Source organism: Parasteatoda tepidariorum, chromosome 5, assembly GCF_982258835.1.
Source record: "Parasteatoda tepidariorum strain Cologne lab strain chromosome 5, Ptep-v5.0, whole genome shotgun sequence".
Lineage (NCBI taxonomy): Eukaryota > Metazoa > Arthropoda > Arachnida > Araneae > Theridiidae > Parasteatoda > Parasteatoda tepidariorum.
The window spans coordinates 63735344-63759107 of NC_141759.1; the positions used below are offsets into that span (position 1 = coordinate 63735344).

The 23764-nt window shown below is 28.0% G+C and overlaps 1 protein-coding gene across 2 annotated transcripts; it reads left to right on the forward strand.

Annotated features, from left to right (window-relative positions):
• Window positions 1–1797: 1797 nt before the first annotated feature.
• LOC107438929 (REST corepressor 3) lies at window positions 1798–23760 on the forward strand. 2 transcript variants are annotated; one of them, XM_071185529.2, is made up of 14 exons: window positions 1798–2099; window positions 3829–3882; window positions 5864–5938; window positions 10869–10921; window positions 11836–11997; window positions 12140–12261; window positions 12437–12491; window positions 12600–12706; window positions 14408–14603; window positions 15140–15217; window positions 18959–19016; window positions 19099–19271; window positions 20633–20842; window positions 23527–23760. In XM_071185529.2, exons 1-13 carry the CDS (start codon window positions 1985–1987, stop codon window positions 20813–20815), a joined length of 1431 nt encoding a protein of 476 aa, XP_071041630.2. In that variant the 5' UTR covers window positions 1798–1984; the 3' UTR covers window positions 20816–20842; window positions 23527–23760. The 2 variants fall into 2 exon arrangements, with proteins under 2 accessions (XP_071041630.2, XP_042902485.2); XM_043046551.3 differs by having other exon boundaries at window positions 1800–2099; window positions 20633–20808.
• Window positions 23761–23764: the final 4 nt, after the last annotated feature.

Below are 23764 nucleotides of genomic sequence, written 5' to 3' on the forward strand. Positions count from 1 at the left end.
TTTATAAGAAATTTTTTAATTCAGTTAACAAATAAAAATAATTCTTAACTAAACTTTGAATATAATTATTGTAAGGTAGAAGTTATTTTCTCATATTTTAAAGATTAATTTCATTTCAGTGCAATAAGTCGGTAAATGTTCCATTATCGAACTTCTTTTTAATTTTCGACTTTAAATCGGGATTATTAATTAACATAGCAGTAATTTAAATTACATAAATTAAATTAAAATGAATGATTATAAATACCCGAATGTCTCTTCATTGTGTTCGTTTCATATTATAATTTTAAGAAAATTGTGTTAAGTTTAAGACGGAGCATTTTTATATCTTGCAGGGGTCGCACCTACGTACCTATAAGCCACAGGCATCTAGGAATGAAATAGGTTATTGGTTAGTTTAATAAATATTTTCTTTCCAGAAAGGGCATTTCTTGCTAATTGTGCGTGGCCGTAGAAATTAAGTTCTTTTACAGACGAGATAACCGTGAACACTTTCGAAGTTTATTTTTTGCATGTAAGACAAATAAGCCTTCTAATATATAAGTTTCTCATGAAGGCGAGTTTTTCGCAATGTTTGATCCAAAAGTTACTTTCTTCTGTTGGGTTAAAAATTAGTAAGATACTATATGAATCTATATGGATATTATTATGTAGATTTTCTGTTCAAAGTAGGTATATTCTCCATCCAACAAATAAAAAATTAAGGAGTTTGTACCTAGGTAGTTTGCACGCAAATTAAGTTTGAATTCATTGGGTAAGGGAGAAAAAAATGAAAGTTAAATAATATTTTATTCAATACACTGTCATTTTATGAAAATACTTTAAAATACTATGATTAACAGAAGCTATACAGAAATAAATGGTCTTTGATGTTGAAGTTAGTCAAAGGAAAAATGAATAAATTTAAATATAAAAAGGAATGTGAAAAGGTTTTTCTTTATGTAAAATCGATTTTATAGCACATCCATGTAGCAATAATGCTAAATTACTACTACGATTTTATTAACTGTTTTTCGTCTCTGTGAGGGGAGATGTTCCATTTGAAATTGGGACCACTTTCCAACTAGATAGAGCGATTAAATTTCAACCAGAGTTTTGTGATTGATGCTTTACTACCTTACTAAATGTTTTTTACCATGGTGTTTTCAAAATTAAGCTTTATTTTGTCAAAAATTGAAATTTTAATTACTTTTCTACATGAACAAAATAAATAAATAAAAAAAAAAAATTATAAGCTTCTGTTCAGCAAAATCATACCAATATCTGAGTTTAGCACATGCATAACAAATTTTTATTAAGAAAATGTGGTTTTAGAGTAAGACTTCGCAACAATCATCCTAATAAGCAGAATAAATAAATAAATCAGGCTTTACATAGGAATTGGTTCGATTGTCAAGACATTATTTTCAGTTGTTTTTTAACGGTTTATATCCAATCCTCGGTCTTATTGATGCGAGATCCCGTCGAATCAAGTTTATTTTAAAGGAGGTTATAAATTAGAAATTAAAATACGATCCGTAATAGTCTAAAATTACATTTTAATTATTCTTTATCAAGGCCTCCGTAGATTCAACGCATGCCTCATAGTCGCCACTTTTTTGGTTGTATTACTATTATGTTTTCCAATCGTTTAAGCTATTCATTAGTTACGACTGATTAAGGCAGAGCCTGCAATTTAATTAAGGCCAGGGAAAGTCCAATTCATGACTGAAACTAATAGGATTTTTGTCTTTTTTGTAAAAAAGTGTCATTTTTCAGAAAATAACCCCAAAATGCTTATTTTTTATGTAATACGAAATGGCAACAGTCAAAGTATATTTTCGTTACTTCAGATTTTAAAGAAAGCGCAAAAGTTGATGGAAACTTTTGAAGCAAAATTTGATATCGTGAATTTTTAGGATAATTTTTATTAAGTTCTGTTCTTCATGACGGGGATTGTTGCTATAAAATTCCTGAAACTGGTTGATTAAGTATCTGCTCCAGAATGGTTTTGTCCGAGAGAGGAGTTCAAGATATTAGAAGTGGTAGGAGATCCAGAGCTGCGAGTCCTAATAGTCATAATTCGGATGAAAGTAGTAACACTGATGAATCTGAATATTGTAAGTATGGCATTTTAAAGACTTACATCGTTTTCAGTAACATAATAAATCTTGTAGCTAAATTTAATGATGTCCTACTAAATCTACGTATGCCTCCGCTCTAAGAATATTAGTAACCTTGGAGAACAACCAATTTATATTCTGTCTACATTAACGTCTGTGGTATGTTTATAATAATCTGCTAGTTTAGCAAGTATTAAATTTTTTCTCTATTTGAGGCTGTTAATTTCATTAGCATACTATGTAATTATAATTATACGGAGGCTTCAAATAGTAAGTTCCAAAAATAAGTTCTAAACACTTGCGGCCATCATACCACATATATTTAAAGCTGTCATATGTCTCAATGCTTTTTCTTGCTATAGGTCAAAAGTAAGTTAAATGACATTTTTTAAAATTAAATCGCTAATTAAGTTTACCAATTTAAAAATTTCTAGTCTTATATCCCCCTACAAACCTGTTACTGAACTAGAGTGGTAATTTAAAAGCATGAAAAATATCCCCTTGTTTTTTTTAAGTGTTAGAATGAATAGTAACAGAGAGTAGTGTGAATGTTATTGTTTTTAAAATTTGTTTTATTTGAACTTCAAATAATATTTTTTTTTTTTGGTCGAATACCGATTGATGTAAAAATGAATGTTCAATAATTTATAAAAGTAAATTTTCTTGAATAAATTAGAAGTATTTCATAAAATTTGAAAAATACTGCAAAAAATATATAAAGAATTATAACACATGTATTTTACCTATATCTCGAATTTTGATTAGTTAAATTTAATTGTTCTTAATATTCATTAACAACTATTATATGGTATAGATTCATATTCAAATGTGCGCTTGAAGAGAATAGAAAAATAACAAAAAGTTTATTTGAATGGTAGGTATAATTTGCTCATTTTCATTGAACTGTTATAAATCCTAGCTTGTCTCATAGTGCTAGTAGTGGTTTTAGTAGTTCTAGAATCCTTTGAGGTGTGCAAAATATTGATCAGCAGATTCAAACTTTGATGTAAGAAACAAACCATGATAATTGTAATAAAAAATGAGTAAAATAGTAATTACTACTGTGAAAGGAGAACACTTCTGTATGTCTAAATAACTTGCCTGTGTCTAAATAACATACTTATGTCTAAATATCCATCTTCTGGTTAGTGGCACACAAGGAGCTACAAATAATAGATTATAAAAAAAAAAATGCGACAGGGGGCCGATTAAAAGGGTATCTTAACTCCTGGTCACTTATGGGCAAACAATTACATTTTATTTTAAAAACTATTGTGCTATTTCAAAACTCTTTTGGCACCTTAGCTATTATGGTTGGCACAAACAGGTACTAATGTGGAATTCCCTCGTGAATGATTTGTAGATTTAAAAAAAAAAAAAATTATTTTTTTGATGTGAGCGCATTATATGAATACATTACAAAATGAATCTTCAATCTCTATAAGTTAAGTCTTTTTTTTTCTTCCTCGTTAAATACATTTTTGAGGGATTGTAAGAGAAGGTTTTCATTAGGGCTAATTTTAAACAATAAAAAAATATGTTTGTGATGTTATTCCAAAAAGTTTTTTTACTGTATAATATCAGCTTTGTATCTTTACAAAGCTTTACACTGCTTTGTAATTTAAAATTCTGGGCAATTTTCCCACATAAAAAATTCATGCGGTTGTTTGAATGAATAATAAATCTATAACTAGTTGATATCTTTATAATTGTTATTTTTTTCTAGCTATGAAAGTTGGTGATGAATATCAAGCTTCAATTCCAGCATTGATTTCATCTGGTATGCTTATTTTATCTTTTGTTTTGCTAAATTTTAGTTGAAAAATATAAGAAAAGAAGAAAATGAAGTCAACTTGTAAAATATTTTCATTAAATAAAAATCAACTAATAAAATAATAATAAAAAAATAAATACTTGATTAGAAAATTAAAGTAGTTAATTAAAAAATTTAAATTGTGTATTAAATAACTAAAATTGTATATTAAATAATTAAAATTGTATATTAAATAATTAATATTGTAAATGGATGGATGTCAGCTGTTGAGACCTGTAAGTCTCTTTTATCCAAATATAAAGTTGTTTTAAAAATATGACTGTATTATCAAATTTGCTATCTGTAAATATTATAATGATAACAATATCAATATAAAATCAACTCATGAATTGTTTTTATTCAATAAAAATCAACTAACAAAAAATTCTTTTAATTTAATAAAAATTCAGTCAAAATTGAAATTATTAATTAAATAATTAAAATCGTACTTCGAATTGAGCTTGCAAGTCTTTTGCATACATTTTTCTGGTGTTGAATTGTTTAATAAAGAAGCTTTTTGTAGAATTGTTAAGTGTTACAAAAAATCATGGTTAAAAAGAGATTTTTTTTTCCCTAAAAAAACGATTCAAAAGGATAAGATGTAAAAAAAAAAAAAAAAAAAAAAAAAAAAACAGTTTAACTTTTGATCTAAATGTGTTTTATTATTGCATTTTTTGAATAATTTTATAAACTCTAAACATTGAGATGATGATGATGGCCTGTATTATTTATAGAATTTTTAGAGACATTATGACTTGACTTTAAATTTACTCAAATTATTTCATAATTATATTTTAGCAGAAGAGAATAATACGTAAGCTTTTTTAAAAAATACACATAACATTTATTCATTTAAAGTAACAAAGACTCTCATTTCTCAAAGATTAAAAAGGTTTTTATGGCAAAATTTACTATTTTTATTTTAAGTTTATATGTATTTATGTAAATAATTAATTATTTATAAGACTTTTTTCTATTAAGAAAATCAAGATTGCATTTAAAAAAAAAATGGTTTAGTTTTAATCTAGTTAATTAAAAACAGCTGACTCTGCACAAAATAGATATAAATAAGACATTTTTATTTATTTCAGACATTAATGTAAAAAAGTGAAGAAAAGAACTTTTTTTCTTTCTTACAATCTTAAACACTAATGTGTATGAAGCAAATATGTGTGGCGACCATCTAAGTTGGCTAAGTTATCGTCTTCCAGAAAATAAAAATTCTTCTGTTGTTGGAAATCCTGTTGAACAAAAGATAATGCCTTTTGTTAACTGCTATCCTTTGGATCTTGTGCCAATGAATTCTACATTCAATCAATCAATTAAATGAAATCTATGATGTCACTGATTTTCCATCTTGACAGATTTCATAACGTAACATATGACAGAAAGTGACATTCAGGGTTATCAATGAAGTCAAAAGTTATTGCACTTCATTTTATTTTTTCCTTGCATCTTTCAAAAATTTCTTATGTTAAGGCAACTTGTTGGTTTTTAACTTACTAACTTGTTGGAGTTGAAATGCTAGTCAAAGTTTAGAACTTAGTGTGAGAATATAGAACTAATAAAAGACACATAAATTGATAACTTTATGATATTTCCGGTAAAAACCTAGTTTTATAATGTCTAAAAAAAAACTTATTTCCCTGGTAAAAAAACTCAGCATTGCTCACAATAAGACCTTCACATCTAAAATTGGCAGATTATGTTATTTAGATTTTTCATTTAGCAATCTAGTAATTTGTCCAGCAATGAATTCTTTAAAAAAAGGATATAACTAAAAAAAAATTATGATAAACAAAAAGTTGTAATAAAATCCAGTTTGATTGTAATTATCAGTTGTATTTACGCATGGAGTGCTTTTAGTTTCATTTTATTATGATACATAATGATCCAATTAGGTAAGTTAAAGTTATTAAGCTTTTCATTTGTTTTATTATGATTTTAGGGCCGTGTCCTACTACAGAAGTGGAAAATGCCTTATTGGTATGGGCGCCATGTACAACTATTGATGACGAACGATGTAAGTTAGTTTTCTGAAATAGATAAGCTTTTAAATTACTTTGCTCACTCTTAGGTTTCGGTTATTAATATATTGAATTTTTTTTTTAAAACTATTATTATTCTGATTGCATTCAGTTTAAAAAGTAGTTGCTATCAGTCCATTTCATGTTACTGGGTTCAATTATCAAAATCTGGGCTGAGAATATGATTACACTGTATTTTTTTCTGATTACAAAGTCCAAATGGTTAATGTCTTATTTTAAACCATATGCAAAAGCATATAGAGAAAGTAACTCAAAGCATAAACCAATGCATGACTGCCTTGATTTAACCATGTATTACTGTTGAACTCTCTCATAACGAACGAAAAGGGGCCACACTATTTTTTTGTTTTTTCCAAGTACTCGTGAAATACATGCTTTCGTAAAAAAATCATAAAAGTTCATTTATACTTCCTAAATTATAATTATAGTACTTTATTTATTTTTCTTATTTCTGTACAATAAGAGAGAAGTTAGATAATTCGCTTTGAACTGTTTTATTGTCTTTTTTTGTTATAGTTCTTTGATTAAGACTAGGGGTGCACAACCTTTTTGAGTGAAGGGCCACTTGCACAGCAGGTTGGCTAACGAAGGGCCGCACATGTATTTAGACATGTTAATGACAAATGTAATAATGTTTATTGAAACATTAGCGTTCCATTTTTTTTATCAATAAACTTAGTAATATCAATAGCTTAGTAGTGTTCCATTATTAGAATTCATTCAAAAATAAAAAAAGCTTGATACTTTTTTTTTACGAAAAAAAAAGAAGAAAAAAAATAACTTGCTATTTTTATCATATGAACAATAGATTCATCAAAATAAATGAACATTGAAGAAAAGAAATATTTTTTTTTATTCAAATTAAATATTTTAATTGAAGAAAATTTATAGGTTTTAAACAGAAACCTAAAATAAAAACAAAACTGTGATAGTTCAAAATAAAATTCAATGCTTATTTTGTAATGTACTTTATTATTTTATTTTATTAATTATTAGATTTTTATATCGTAAACATTTTCCAATTTTTTATCGAAAAAGATCACTTAAGCAACAAAAAATTGAAATCTAAACTACAAACAGTGAGCAGTTTAAAAATTCACGTTTTCCGCCATTTTATGAATTTCTCAAGTTGCAATAACATTGCATTTAAATTAGGGAGGGATGTAACGAGTATTTGGCCCTTCTGTGAAAAATTCAGTTGGTTGAATGATCAGTCAAATATTTGGCAGAATATTTTTTAGAAATGTATTTTTTAGAGTTTTTTTTATTTTTGAATTTTTATAAATATTACTTTTTTTTTTAAAAAATATAAGACAAGTCAATTTTGTCATTTTTTCGATACTTTAAGAATTGAGAAGGATCCATTTTTTGCAGTTTTTATTATAACCCAGCATTTTAACAGAACGTCTCATACTATTAATTTATTATCACTCTTTCCCTGTACTGTAATATAAATAACCAGTAACATAGAAAAGTGTGATTTTCAGTATTAAAGTTTTGTTTCAGGAACTAAGAAAAATTTGTTTTTTCTGTTTTTCTTTTTTTAGGCATTTTTATTATGACTCAGCATTTTTTTTTAAAAATAAAGTTACAAATAAAATTTATTTTATAGCAATTTTTTTTCTTCTAAAATTATGGCAATGAGAAAAATTTAAATTGAGATTTTCGGCATAAGATTTTCACTTAAAAAATTAAGAACATTTTTTCTATCTTTTTATTTTCTTTAAATAAAAAAAGTACCGCAGTGGACTGATCGTTAAGACACGGCTCCCAGCAGATCACCGAAGTCAAGCATCACTGGCTGCGGTCAGTGTGCGGGTGGGTGACCCCTTGGATCAGTCTGCGTAGGGACCGAGGGTGTGCGATATTGGTCCTCGTTAAACTGTGTTACCGTAAAGTGCTCGACTTCGCGCGCAGGTCGTCCCCTCCGCAGAGGATCAAAATTGTGATGGCATGTCCTCGGATCATCCTCCGTGATGTTTCCCAGATCGTCGCCAATAGCCCATTGTGCAGCTCTAGTGCGACGTAAATGAATAAATCAAATCAAATTAAATTAAAAAAAAACTTTTTTTAGACGTTTTCATTATAACGCAGTAATTTTTAATAGCATTTCTGTTGACTTAATTCTTTTTTCTTGGCTTTTTCTGGTAATTGAAAAACTGAGATGTTCAGCTTTAAAAAAAAATTTCAAAAATTAAGATTGATTTTTATGTTCTCTGTTTCGCTTTTCGACAGATTCAAAAATGTTCTTGATTGGCCTTATTTTTTAGAGTTAATTTATGAATACATTTTTCAAGGAAATATTATTCTGAGCATTGAAATTTTAGTTTCAGTGTTGCTATACTGCTAAAAGATTTTGCTATTTGGCCCCAAGTGTACGGCTTTCAATAGATTTTTTCTTCTTTTTTTTGCCGAATATTTGGTTTTTGATCAAATCACAATTCATTACCACATTCGACCAAATCATATTCGTTGCGGAAATAAAAACGAAGGAAAGATAAATAGGATTAACGATTAAACTGTACCGTAATACCGTATCAAAAAGTGATTATTTAAATTTGCGATCTGAAACTCGCGTCGTAATAAAAATTCGGAATTTTCAAAATCACGTAGAAAAGCGGAAATAACTGTTTAAAAAAAATCATTTATATTTACGATAAATTCGGCTTCAAGAAAGAGCGTTAAACGTACGTTTACTAAAGAATCTGTTAAAATTGATTGTGTCAAAGCGTGATGACTTAAAAGTGCGATTAAAAATTGCCATTTTTTAAAAAAAAAATTTATTGTATTTAGAAGCTCTTGCGGGCCGCACTTCAGTAGTCGAAGGGCTGCATTTGGCCCGCGGGCCGCAGGTTGTGCACCCCTAATTAAGACTCATTATCAAAATAATATTGTCATTTGCACTCCTGCTTTCAAAAAAAGATCCTGTGTTCGTTTGATTTGTCATTCATCACTAACTTTCAGTTGTCTTTGGAATGCTGAACAAATTTTTCTATGAACAAGAGAGGTGGAATCTATCTATATTACACCTATTCTGGAATATAAATCTATATTCCACCTATCTACATTCTATATTTGAGCAAGAAAGGGGGAAGTAAGTAGAAATTTTATAAATTGCAAACATATTGTTTGCTAAAACCAGGATTCGCTCATTAAATATCACCTATTCTCTAATAGATTTAATGTATCAAACAAGTATTTCCAGTATTTTCATCAAATTCAGTTTCTTGTTAAATCAGTGCCCTTTATAAGAGAGTTCAACTTTATTATATATTATTATAATTTAGTATATGTCTTTATGTAAATAATTCTTAAAGCAGTATTGATTTATTTGAAATGTTGTACAAAATAAGATACTTTGCAATTAATTATGAAATTTAATTGTTTTCTGTAAAAAAAATAGCTGTATTATTTTTGTTAATGTGTTTATTTATGTTATGGCTAATAAAGTCTGCTGTCTTGTTTTATATTAGAAAATTAGTATTTATGTTTTTTATTGCATTATTCAACAGATACTTTTGTCTATCTCATTAGTATCAGTAACCTTTTTTTTTACAGTCTTAATAGTTTTGAAAAAACCGTAGTAAAACATTTTTTTTTACTGAAAATAATGACATTGCTTATGAATTTTATTTCTTTAAATAAGGAAAAGAAAATTAACTTTAACTGTTTGTAAAATACAAATAAAGGGTAACAAATTTTTTAAAATAGGATTCTTCATGCACAGTGGAATGTCCCATATCCACAGTCGTCGGGACTTCGATTAGTCCGGAAAATAGTTTTTCTGGAGAATAGGTCTTTAAGGTTAACAAATATCAAAACATCTTTATTCAATAAAAAGTAACAAAAAGACGGTAATTAATGTCAATTCCAATCAACAACTAATAAATCCACATGGTTGCGCTATTTTTGCAATTTTTGTTACAGATTTCCACACGGTTTTTAGAATCTCAATATTTTAATATGCCAAAATAAAATATATCGCAAATTCCACAGTGAATCCAAATGGCTTTGAAGATCGTTTTTCGGTAGTTATAAAAACGAATTTTGGCTTGGGGTTTTATAATTTCAATGTTTTAATAAGATATTATTTCCTTCAGCAAACTTTGAATTACGCATTTCACACTCAATTATTAATGATTCACCTGCATTCCCGCATGGATTTACGATTGCATTTTTGTCAGTTATTTTTACAGATATAGCTTTTTAATGAATATATGGAAAATTTCGAATCTCATATTTATAGGATTACTTTTTGATGCACTCTCTTAGTGACAATTTTATTGTCTACCTGGTTTTGTCGGTTGCATTTTCAACAGTTTGGAATTTCCACATAGTTTTTAAAATTTTAATTTCATTTTCCATCTAGTATTACGGTCCTTAAATTATAGATTATCAGATTATAATGGACATTGGGTTAAAAGCAAACAAAAATTAGAAGTCTGGTAAAAATCATAAAGAAGCGGAAAAGTGGAGGATTCTCTTCGCTGCATGCTATTTTTTTAACAGGTCGCTATTGTCAAAATGTTTTTTACTTATTTATTTTGAAAAAGGAACTAAGATTTATTTATTTTGATTGTTATAAAGTATCCAAGAAAGAGACCCTTCTAGTAAACAGATGTGCAGATATGGGAATTTACTGTATTTTAATGTCATATGGCCAATGTCTTTAGTTTAACTTTTGTTCAGATAACTTCTAAATAGTAACTTTTTAAAAAAATGTCTTTTATTTTTAATTAATCAGATCATAAATGATTTCTTAACTATAGCTCATTTTTTATTTTAATTAATTAATCTGTGAATTTTTCTTAATTTGTAAGTGGTAAAAAGTCATAGTTGAATTCAATGCTATAATGTTTAGTAATTTACTATCATACTGACTGATTGATTCTCTTTTTTTTTTAGTAGATAAATATATCAATGAAGCTAAAGAAAAATGTGGCTATAATGTGGAACAGGTATGCTTCACTATTTAACATGATTTCCCCCCCCCCCCCCATAAAAGTGCTTTTAATTCTTCAGAAGTTAAACTACATGTCTATTCTAGCTATAATCTGTGGAAAAGTTTTGTATGGTTTAGATGATTGCCTATTAATGTGTATTTCTGTGTAAATGATACAGTGTCAAAACAGGACAAAAATAATTTTGACTAAGACATTTTACTTTTTTTTTCCAGGAGCTTGATTGCCGTATTCATTTTAAGAAGATGAGATCTTTTTTTTTAATATTTAAAATTTTTTTTCCAATAAAATAGCTTTAGGTGGTATTCTTTAATATTTAGAATGGATCTTTTTTAATATTGGGGTTAAAGGTAGATTTTTAAATTTTATTTGTGGAAATAATTTTTTTGTCATCTAATTAAATCTTCAACTTGCATTCTCACAGTTACAAAATAACAAATATAAAAAAATCACACATATAACCTGTAACTGAGTAAATGTAAATTTTTTTAATTAGGCAGGGATTATTTTTTAAAATTGTTTTTTTCCTTCTTTTTTACTGGGTTTGGAGGTAATATACTTGCTATTCCACTCAAAATGGTGGTTTTTTCTTAATGTTAGATTTACATTCCTTTTTTGTCTGTATTATTTTTGTTTTGTTTTGTTTTGTTTTACGAAAGAGGAATTATTCAGGCTTCATTAAGATGAGGATCTTTGTTCATGGAATTAAACATTTGCTGCTAAAAGTTAACACATTTCTGATCACTAAAATCACAGATAATTTTTTTTTAACAGTAAACATTTCTTAGAAATTATAGAACTGCAAATAAAAAGGAAAATATTATATTTTATTTTACTACCTACATTGCAAGTTTCTTGATTTTTATTAAATTTTAAGCGTGTATTTTTATTTCTGTTTTTTTTTTCCTTAGGCTCTTGGCATGTTGTTTTGGCACAAATATGATTTAGAAAAAGCAACCGCAGATCTCCAAAACTATACACCTCTTCCTGATGAATGGACTGTGGAAGACAAGGTTCATTTTGAGCAGGGCTTTCAATATCATGGAAAAAATTTCAATAGAATAAAGCAAATGGTAATAATATAATTTTTTTTTTTTAAAGAAAGTAATTGAAATTTTTTTTAAAAATATATTATTCTATGGATAATTTTTTTCAAAATATCTAATAATTTTTTTGATAATGTTTCACCATTCTACATGGTTCTTTTATTTGTAGCTGCCAGATAAGCCTCTCTCCAGTTTAATAAAGTATTATTACCTCTGGAAGAAAACCAGATCTCGCACGAGTTTAATGGATCGACAAGTACGCAAACTAGGTGCTCAAAAAGATGAAGGAAGGTATGTTTACTACATTCATAAGGTTTTTTTTGCTAAAAAGTTAATTATTTGGTCTTTTAAAATTATGGCAAAATGTTCAGTGATTTTTTGTGTTTTTGCTAAATTAAAAATTAATTTTCTGTATTATTTATTTTATATTTTGGGCTAAAATGACATAACTTTGTAATTTTTTCAGTGGTTCTGAAGCACCCTCAGACAATGAAAGTGATATGGATCAGGACAAAGATAATGTATGATTTTTTTATTATAGTTTTATTATCAATTTGTCTCTGCATGTGTTATAAAATTTATATTGTTATATTTGACCTTTTTTTTTTTTTTTTTTTTTTTTTTTTTAGAAAGCTGAATCTTCCGGTAAAGGAAATTGTGCTAATTGCTTTGTGTCAGCTCAAGTGTATAATACTGCAAAAGGACTATTGTGCCAAGCTTGTATGCAGTATTTCAAGTGAGTATAATAACACTGTTGTATTCATTTTGGGAGACATGCAACCTGCTTCCAGAGATTTAATACCTTAATATAAATACATCGTTTTTCTTCATTTCAAAAATACTTGATTATACTTTCATCTACTTTATGATGTCTGGCTTTTAATACAAGGCCCAGTGATATAACACTGAACAACATAAAAAATGTCTTTTAGGTGAAAATGTTTTTCTTCTAAATTTTTGACTAAAAGTAACAATTTCTGTATTTATTTATTTATTTATTTTTGTTTTCCGGGTATCATTTTCTCAGACATCCTTCTTTTAACTTGGCCACTTGATGCATTTTAAAAGCACATAAATACAACTTACTGTCAAAGGAAAGGTGATCTTATTGACCGAGGGACTGTTGCCAATTTAGCAAATTAGGTGATAATTTTTCGAAAAAAGCTTTATTTATCTTCTCAAAATTTTTAAGGCTCTTGGAAAGCAAGGTATTATAAAATTTAGTATAAGCTTAAAGTAATTTTTCTCCTACAAAACTTTACACAATGGGTTATTTTGATATATGAATCAAACCACATTTGCAGCAAAAAAACCTTATTTACTTTTTGGAGGTTTTGAGGCTCTAGATGCATTAGAAAGCAAGATGCTTCACAACTTTTCTCCTACTAAAGCAATGCATGATAGACCACATTAGTTTTGATATGTGAATCAAACACCCTTTGTTTGAAATCACACAGCTTCATCTAAAATCAAAAGGGGAAAAAAAAGTGTTCAAATTTATTGTACAGTGATAATTGATAAATTTTTTGAAAAACTGATCTCTCTAAATGTTGAGAAACCTTATTTCATGATTTGATGAACAACTTGTACAGTTGACTATTTCTCTTTCTATCTTTATTTTTTATTTCAAGTTAGGTAGGCAGTGTTTTCATCATAGAAAAAAAATGGGTGAGAATTTCTCACCCTTTCTCAAAAACAGGGTGAGATTTCAGAAAGTTAAGTGAGATTTCTAAAAACTGAAAAAATACAAATAGACTTGGAAAAAAAAAATTTTTTTTGTTATAATACATTTTGAAGGTCTTCTATTTTTTAAAGCATTGAATATTTTTGCTGCATCATCATTGAAGATTTTGCCTTTACTAGGTATTTGTCCATCTTACATTAGCGCATAAAAAAATTTGAACGTCTTACATGAAAAACCATACCTACAGTAAACACGTGGTTGCAGAGAAATGTGTTCTGAAAGGGGTTCCGTGGTTCGGAGGGGTTGTGTTCTGTTGTTCGAAAAAGTTCTGAACAATGCCTACTGGTAAATAGGGAAGCTGGATAACGGGGCAAGTGTTGAAAATAATGAAGATCCAGGAAGAAAAGTGAAACGGATTTTATTCTAAATGACATAATTCGAAGCTTTTTCCAAAATGCGAGAAATTCGCGAATTTTGAAATTGATTTATAGAATGCGCGAATTTCTCGCGGCAATCATTTTTTAATGCGAGAAAAGAAAAAAATATGCGAGATTCTCGCGTTCTCGCGCTGTAGTGAAAACACTGGTAGGTATGCATTTACCTGGTATGTTAAACCGCTGCTGCAGGGATTCATAATTTTTATTTTCTGTTTTATCTTTTAAACATGTAGAATTTTTTTTATTTCAAATTTTTTTAGTTTAGGTGGTGTGATAATGTTTATATTCAGGTTTTCTTTTTTAAAAATTCTTTTAGGCGGACTGGCACACTTCGTAGTTCTGGTACAATGAGAACAACATCTCGTCACAATCCAGCCAGAAGTAAGAAAAAGCCACCACGTGGTATGCATTTGAATTATGATGATTTAGTTGCTATAGTTACTAGCGCTAATGGTGAAGAAGATGCTATCTTACGGAGTATGGACTCTGAAATTATTTCTTTCAAGAGACAGGTAATTTGAAATATTTTTCTGTTGCAAGCTAATATGTATGTATGTATGGATGGATATATACTGTACATATGTATGTAACATAAAAAGCTTCAATTCATCTTTTTATTTTATTTCTTTTCTGTAAATTTTTTTCTTTATTTATTATTCAAAATGAAACGATTTCTCACACTTTTAAATTCACATCCTGTCTATTAATCTGTTTTTTGTTCAAGTATGCACTAATTAAAAGACATTTTTCTCTTTGCTTTTTGTGGGAATTGTGCGACCTATTTAATAAAACAATTACAATTACTAAGATTTCCCTGAAACAAGACATTTTGCGGATTTTCTTTGCAAGATTTTCCCTAACTTTTATTAAGGAGCACAATGATTTTGTGTTACTCTCTCTCGTTTCCATCATCACATAATGATTAAATAAAATCAATTTGCTCTTTTTAAAATCCTGTGCCTGTTTGTTCTGCTCACACGACTGCCACCATTATATATTTATACATATATTTGTTGCCAGATAATTATTTTCTCTCACTCTTTTCTAGGTTCAAAATAATAAGCAAATGATATCTCAGCTTAAGCATAAAATGTCAGCTGGTATTGATATGTATCGCCCTCCAGAAGTAAGCATTTTACTCTTATTCTTTTATATTGTTAGCAATACATCTGAATTATTTAAATCTTCAATACCATTAATATCAATTGCAGAGTTGAAAAAAAAAAAAGAATTTTGGTTTAAAACAGATTTTTTCGGATAAAAAATTTTTTTTAAAAATTTTTTTATTTAAGCCTAAGGCTAAATAATAATTTATACTCAAAATTAAAAATGTTTAAGTCGTTATAAGTATATAAGCCATCATAAGTATATTCATAAAATTTTTCAGCTATTAATTAATGTTATCAATAATTAAGTAAAGTATATCTACTTTCATCCCATAGATATACTAACATAACAAAAAAGAATAACTGAAGATTTTGAATGTGCTAATACATTACTTAACATTTCAACTTAGCATGCAAATAAAAATTTAATATTAAAATATTATATTAGTAATGTGCAAAAGAATGAGTTCCCCTTTGTCAGGGTATATGAAAAATCTCATACATTAGCATAATTTATGGTTGTTAATTTATTTAATCTACAATATTTTTATCAATGTAATTGAAAAGGTGATTATTTTTACCCCCTATTAAAATAATACAAATTTTAAGGAGAGCCTGAAAAATTTAAAGCATTAAATTTTTTTTCTAAATTTAAAATCATTTGAAGATAACGTAATGATGAGTAGGACTAAAAATATCAAATTGACCATATAAATATGTGTACAAAAAATAGTAACGGAAGTTTTTATCAGGGGAATTTGACCAATTGTAAGATTAAATTCGGCGGAAGTTCATGCAGCCCTTGAAAAAATTTTGTTCTAATTAAATAAAAAGAGTATGCTACTAAGTTTTTTTTTATTGTAAAAACAAATGTGTTTTACAAAATTTTTCACTTCAGAACAAAAATTAAAAGGAAAATTATCCCTGTTAAAAAATCTTACAAAAAAGAACAAGGATGGGCTAAATTTTTGTGTGATCGGTAAATTATTTCTAATACAATATATTTTGATAAATTTTAATTTTTAACACGTATGCTAGTTCATTTAAGATTAGTGTAAAGCCAATTTTTCTTCTTTTTCTAAGGGAAAAACTATAGTAAAATGCTACAATTTTGGGAGGAATTTCAAACCAAAAAAAATGTGTTCTGAAAAAATATTAGGCTCTGATAATTTTTGGCTCCCTGTGTATTATTACTAATGATTTAATGATAAATTAAAAAGAAATATAATACTTTTTTTGTTGTTTTTTAACACACTGAAAAACCTCATTTTCCCATTTATTCTTCTGACTGTTGACATGATTTATTTATACTTGCTGCAATCAATCATTATGCTGGCTTGCATTTGATCTTAACTTGTTTGATAATTGTAGTTTTTGAATAATTTTAAAAAATATCTGAACGTGTAAATAATGTTGGTCTGTATTACTTTAAGAATTTTTCAAGATATAGCTGAAAAGAAATAAGGTATAAACTTTTAAAAATTACATATTACGTCTATATTAATTTTATGCAACACAGACTCATATGAGCAATTAAACTCAATATAAAAAAGATTTTTATGGGAAAATTTATTATTTTTTCGGTTATATTTAAACTAACAATATTTATGTAAACAATAGAAGCTTAAGTTGAAAGAATTTTCCTCTTAAAAAGACTTATAAGAAGACATATAAGACTTAAAAAGACTTTTAAGAAGAAAACACTTGGTTTAATCCACATTTTGAATCCGCCAACCCTGATTAAATCGTTTTTAATTTAGGCTGTTAGTTTTTAATTTCATATTTTAATACTGCTGGTCATGTAGCCGATGAGGAAGCTATTGGCCATGGTTTGAATCCCGCTCAGGGTCTGGATGTCTTTCTCTGTCCTTTGTTGTGTGAATGTGGCACACCTATGAGTTATCTTTGTCAGTATGTCGTGGTTAATGTTGCTTGTTTCTGTGACTTAAGTTCACAGATGCCTACCAGATAACATTAAATAAGCAGTTCATGCTCATTAGAGGCATCAGTACCAGTCATTAGAAGAAGGAAAAACTAATTTTATTATTTCTTATTAGGGCCTCTGTTTCCATGGTAAACTATTGCAAAATAGCATACATTCTATTGAAAAACATATATAAGGATTCTCATTTGTATTGCATTGCATTAGTTAGAATTGATGTAACATTATTTCTTATTAAGATTAAATAATAGTCTTCAAGAGGCATATAAGTTATGAAATGTTTAAACTAGGTATAATATCGCATGTAATTTTCTTTATTTTGCAGTTAGCGACAAAAAGAAGCGCTATTTTCAAGTCATTATTCCTTAAAGAAAATAAGTATTTTTACAAGCTTTCTAAATCAAGGAGATGAACAATTGCTGTTTTCAAAATTTAAAGTCTTATAAGTTTAATTTACTTTCTGGACTAAAAACAAGAGTCTGTTGTTAATTTAATGTCAAAATTTTTTGCTTTGTATGCATTTGTTTATTAATAAAGCTTCTTTCAATAAATTTTTATTTATTTTTAAGTTAATTAAGTTTTGATAAATTATTTGTAGCAGTAATTGTGCATAATTAGTTATATGTACTTAAAAAATTACGAGCATCAGACTTTAGAATCATGGCACGGATATTAGAGTGTTCGTCACCTAATATGGTGACTCAGGCTCAAATTCCAGTGGTGGCTGTTTGGTAAGAATTTTGCTCCTGGCTTGTACAGACTACAGTGCTGACATAAAATATTTTTAGTGATAGACTAATCCTAGGTTAGAAGACCTTTGCCATCAGACTAAACATGAGAAATTTTTGTGGATTTCCTCTCATGGTTTTAAATCCCCTTGCCAGAGTAACTGTGGGGGGGGGGGGTCGTGGAATTCCACTCCATGCATTGCAAATGCGAGTTAGTCCCATAAAAAATACTTCCACAAAGGCTAGTTTAGTCTCAATACTTGATCCAAGAGTTCCCCTTTTTTCAGGGTTGGGTTCAAAATTACAGGGCTACAAAGTTGAGCATTGATAGTTGTAAATTCAGAATTGGCTTGGCTTAGTTAGGTTTTATGTAATGAACAATATTTATTACCTTGCAATGATTAACATGTTTTTTGATAACCTAGGCTTAAATATGTCTTTAAAATTAAATTACACCAACATTCCATATGCTAATTACTATTAATAGCATATTAACTCCTATAAATATTTAAAAAACCTATTTAAGCTTTATTATAAATTGAAAAAAAAAATCTATTTATTATTGAAACTGATATGATGGCTTTATCAGTAAAAAAAACTTGTATCTTGTTGGAATATTACTTAATTTTAAACTTAATTGTATTATATAGGTACTTTTATACTCTTAAATTAACATTTATTTGAAACTGATGTTTATTGTTTTCATAGAACAATTCAAAACTATTTTCCTAACTTCGATGTGTAGTAACACATTAAAGAACTAAAATAACTAAGCCTTATATTAATAACTTAAATATGTATGTTTCAGTACTAAATAAAAGTTTTGGGACATATTTTTTTATGTTATTTGACTATTAAATACTGAAACTATTGTCCATTTCTTGTAAGGAATACTTCATCAGAGATATTTTTTTTTCCTTCTCAAAAGAAATATTCAATTAACAAAAGTTTATCTGTCTCATTTATTTAAGGTGTTATTACATTCCAAAGTGGCATAGATAATTTTACATCCCACTGTATTTTATTTCATCAATTATTCTATGTAAATGTCTGATAAGCACTTTTATAACATTTGATCTTTTTAATTTCAGGGTGGAAGTAGAATAAATACTCGTTGGAATAGCGACGAATTGCTACTAGCCGTTCAAGGTTTGGGATTTAATTCTTCTAAATAATTACTGTTTATTTTTACAATGGAGGATACACACTCATAATTAAATATTAATTATAGGAATAAGAAAGTATGGAAGAGATTTCAAAGCTGTTGCTGAAGTTGTTGGAAATAAGACAGAAGCGAACATTAAAACATTTTTTGTGAATTACCGTAGGCGATTTAATTTGGATGGTGTATTACAAGAATATGATGCTGAACATGGAACATCTGCTGAAGACTCAGAAGAAAAGGTATTTTACTCTTGTGACCATTCTATTTGATGCTCAGTATAACGAGTATAGCATATTCTGAGATGTCCGCAATTACGACCAATATCCGAGTCACCATCAAAAAGTTTATTAAAGATACAAAAATTGTATATCTATGATGAGTTAAAAGTTATTAACCTTTTCACTGTTACAATAACAATGTTTTTAGGGAAATACATTTTTCCGCTATTTAAGTGAGTAATATTATACGAAAAAGGTTTAAATGGAAGGCATTTTTAGTTATTTCAGATATAAGTGCTGAAAAACAAAAAATGAAAATTGTTTGTGCCTTATAATTTTAAACCCTTATTTTTATAAAGTAGTGTTAATTTAGCTGGTTGTAGCCTCAAAAGAAAGTACTTTAAACTTTTCCAATTTTTAAGACATTCAATTCAAACTTTTTCATTTGTTTCCAAATAAAATTCACTACAAAATTAGTTTTTTTAAAAAAATTTTTTTTCTGCGTAAGCGCAGTTTGAAGGAGCTGCTTTAAATACTCATGTCTTGTGTGGTTTTTAGCGTTTTTTAAAAAAATTTTAAATCTATTAATAATTTTTAATCTATTAAATTGCTCCAAAAATTTTGTTTAATTCCATTGAATATTTTTTAAAAGTTATAGCAAAGAAATGTAAGATAAAAAAATTAGTTTTTCATAAAAATGTCCATATCTCCATAAATATTTACGCTAGGTTTACAAAAAATTATGCAGTTATTAAAAGTAATATAATGATTGAAAATAACAAGTTACTAAAAATAACAGTAATCAATACAAGTTACGAGCCTTTTGTTTGGTTTTTTAGCATAGGGTGTTAAAAAAAACTTTTCTTTTGTCAGTCTCTCAAACCTCTGAAAGTCAGTCTCATCTTATTGCTAAGTATATAAAAAATCGCTTGAAATAATACCTCTATAATCTCTTTAAATATTTCTAGAGAAATTTAAAAAAGTGTCAAAAACTGACCATTATTGTAGGGTTAGTTAATTGTTTATTTTTTTAAAATTAGAATATTTAAAAATCTTAGCCTCTCTTAGTCACAAATTTGTAAGGTATTTTTCCTGTTACTCTTTTTCATTGAATATCCAGAGAATCTTGTTTTTTGCAGCAAAGCCACCAGCTAAAAGTTTAGAAAACAGTATATAGGGTTAATATAAATTATTATTAAATAAAATCAAAAATATTATAAGTGATATAAAAATTTTAATATATTATAATAATATATTATATTATATAATATATTATTTATTATATAATATATTATAACAATATATTTTAATAATATGTATATTATAATATTTGAATTTAAAGAAGGAAATATAGTTTAATGTAGTGTTAAAATTTCATTTAGATTGAGACTGAGAGTGTTACTTCTGTTGGCAACAATAGCCATCCAAACTCTCCTGGTTGTCCTCCACAAACAGCTCCTCCTCTTCTACATCCACCACAGAGTCCTTCTAGTACTTCAAATAATTCTGCTCAACAGAGGTCTTGTCCCCCTTCACTTCAACAGGCAAATTCTACGAGGTATTGAAGGAATTCTCTTGAAAAGAAACTTAAGGTTTCAATACTTTTATTTAAGTATTTTTTTATACTTTTAGGGGAAAAGTAAATGGAAATAATCTTTCCAGCTTAGATATACTGAAGTTGATAAGTTCTTTTGATCTCTTAGTTTATATTATTTATCTTTCAAGTCCCATAGGATGCACAAATTCATACCTGCCCATTCTCCTGTTTTTTAACAAAGACTCCTGTATATGACTATCTCCTGTTAACCTGTATATTCTCAAATTTCTCCGTATTTGTTGAATTTTGCCGATTAAATATCTGCTAATGGCAAAATACTTCTCTAATTCCTCAACAAATGGTGCTATTGGCAGTAGTGCACTGTGTGGAGTGTTTATAGTTTAAGTAATTATAAATAATGGTTTAAAAAAATCTAACTAAACTAAGATTTATATACACATTTTTTACTTCGCTAAGTGCTTAAATTGTTTCCAATTTTGAATTTATTTATTATTTTTTATTGACTTACATGATTATGCATTATGTATCAAAACTTTGCTCGTAGCCTAAGAAATACTGGTACTAAAATCTCCGTTATTTTATTTCTCCGATGTTAGCAGGTATGCATATTTTTGCAGAATTACAGCCAGAAAAAGAAATTTGATTTATCTCGGGCTGTAAAAAAGTTGCTGTTAATTAAAATTGTTTCATTTATTACTGCAATAATAACAATTAATTATTGCTACGATAAGAATAATTAATTAGTTATAACATGTTTCTATTTTTTCTCTATTGCAAAATTATTTTATTTTTTTACTACATAAATTACATACATGTATCTAAATAATGTTGGATTAATATTTTTTTAAAGGAAGGTTTCTTTAATTCTTGATATTTCGAATCTGCATTTTTTAATTTATTTTCTTCGAGTTTATGAAAAAATTGCAGCATTTTCTTTTGCAAATTCTGTAGTTTCTAAATTGTCTCTGGTTAAAATGTGGAAGGCCACTCGTGAGAGTCTTCAAAATCCACAATTAAGTCCCTAGAACATAGCAATTCAATTTTAACTTAAATGTGATATTTAGAGTTGAGATTCTTCAAGGACTTATCTCAGATTAATTTGAAGACAAGAACTGAAACTTTAAAAATACTCTCTAATATGTTAAAGAATTTTTAGATCAAATCTGATTATCCCTTTGATGTTAATTTGACGTGTGACTAATGCTGCATATAATATGTGTAAAGCAATCTATGAATAAGCCACTTATCCGAATGTGATATATATCAAATATATCAAGCTGTTATGAATTGATTCAAAATAGGTGCCTCCCTTAAATTCTTTTAGATAACATCACAAAACATATAAACATCTACCGTAATTTGCAAAATTATTTCCATAAGATGCAATTTACATACTATCAATAAAGATATTGTGGTTTTTTCTTAAAACATTCTTTTGAACAATTTGATAATTTGGCTTATTATTATATTATTGGCCCATAAAGTCATTCAGTATTTTGTTGCTAATTAGTATATTTACCTTTTAAAAAAACTGGAAAATATTTTTAAGTGTAGTTGTATACTGTTTAAAACATGACTAATATACAGGGTGTTTATAAAATACCGGACCCATTTTGATGTTTAATAACTCATAAAATAATAAAGATAGATTAAAATTAATAACATAAATGGTTAGATAGATTAAAAAAGTTTCATGACCCTTGTCAATGAACTTCCACGTGTGCCCCCTTCGTCGCACGGAGAATATCAAGTGGATAGTCAATTTCACGCCAGGTAGCGGCAAGCATGTCGGCATCCACAGAGGCTATTGCGGTTGTAATTCTGGCTTTTAAGTCATCAATGTTCGGCATGATCCTCTTGTAAACATTGTCATTTATAAATCCCCAAAGAAAAAAGTCCAGCGGCGTTATATCAGGTGATCTGTGTGGCCAAGGAATTGGACCTCCTCGCCCAATCCATCTTCCTGGAAAATGGTCATTCAAAGAACTATGAAGAGAAAGAACCATCTTGTTGCAAAAAGACATATGACTGAAGATCTTCTAGTTGAGGAAATACGAAGTTTTCCAACGTGTCTAAGTATACGACTGATGAGACCGTCTTTTCTGTAAAAAAGAAAGACCCAATGACTCGGTCGTGCATTAGTCCACACCACACATTAACCTTTGGGAAATACCTTTGTGTCTCACGGTATTCATGGGGGTTTTCAGATTGCAGATTTCAATATGCGCACATTATGGCGATTAACAATGCCAGAAATATAAAAGGATGCTTCGGCGGAGAACATTATGCGCTTCAGAAAATACTACCGATACCTGGCGTGAAATTGACTATCGACTTGATATTCTCCGTGTGACGAAGGGGGCACACTTGGAAGTTTATTGACAAGGGTCATGAAACGTTTTGAGTCTATCTAACCATTTATGTTATTAATATTAATCTATCTTTATTATTTTATGAGTTATTAAACATCAAAATGGGTCCAGGACTTTATAAACACCCTGTATATATAAAATAAAAAATATTATACAGAAACTGTTGTATGCAGAACTATTTTACAACAACAGAACTTTGAATTATTTTAGTTTTTCTTGCATTTCAAAGTTGTAAAATATTTTTTGTTAATTATACTTATAGTATCTTTTAAAATTTTTTTAAAAATACTTATTTACATAGAAATTGGAAAATATGATGAAGTGTTATGGAATTAATTTGTTTCAGAAATAACACCGGCCGTACACTATTACAACAACCACCTCCATTAATATGCCCATCCAACACATATGTTAATGGCACAACAAAAACTACTTTGTCTGGACATGAAAACATGTAATTTTCTGAACTTGTTGGATTAGTTAACACATCTTGATAGTTGTGGATATTATTTTGTTAACATTATGCGAATCACTGTGGATGAACTGCCAGATAAAGGTGTACTACTATGAAAAAGAAAAATCAC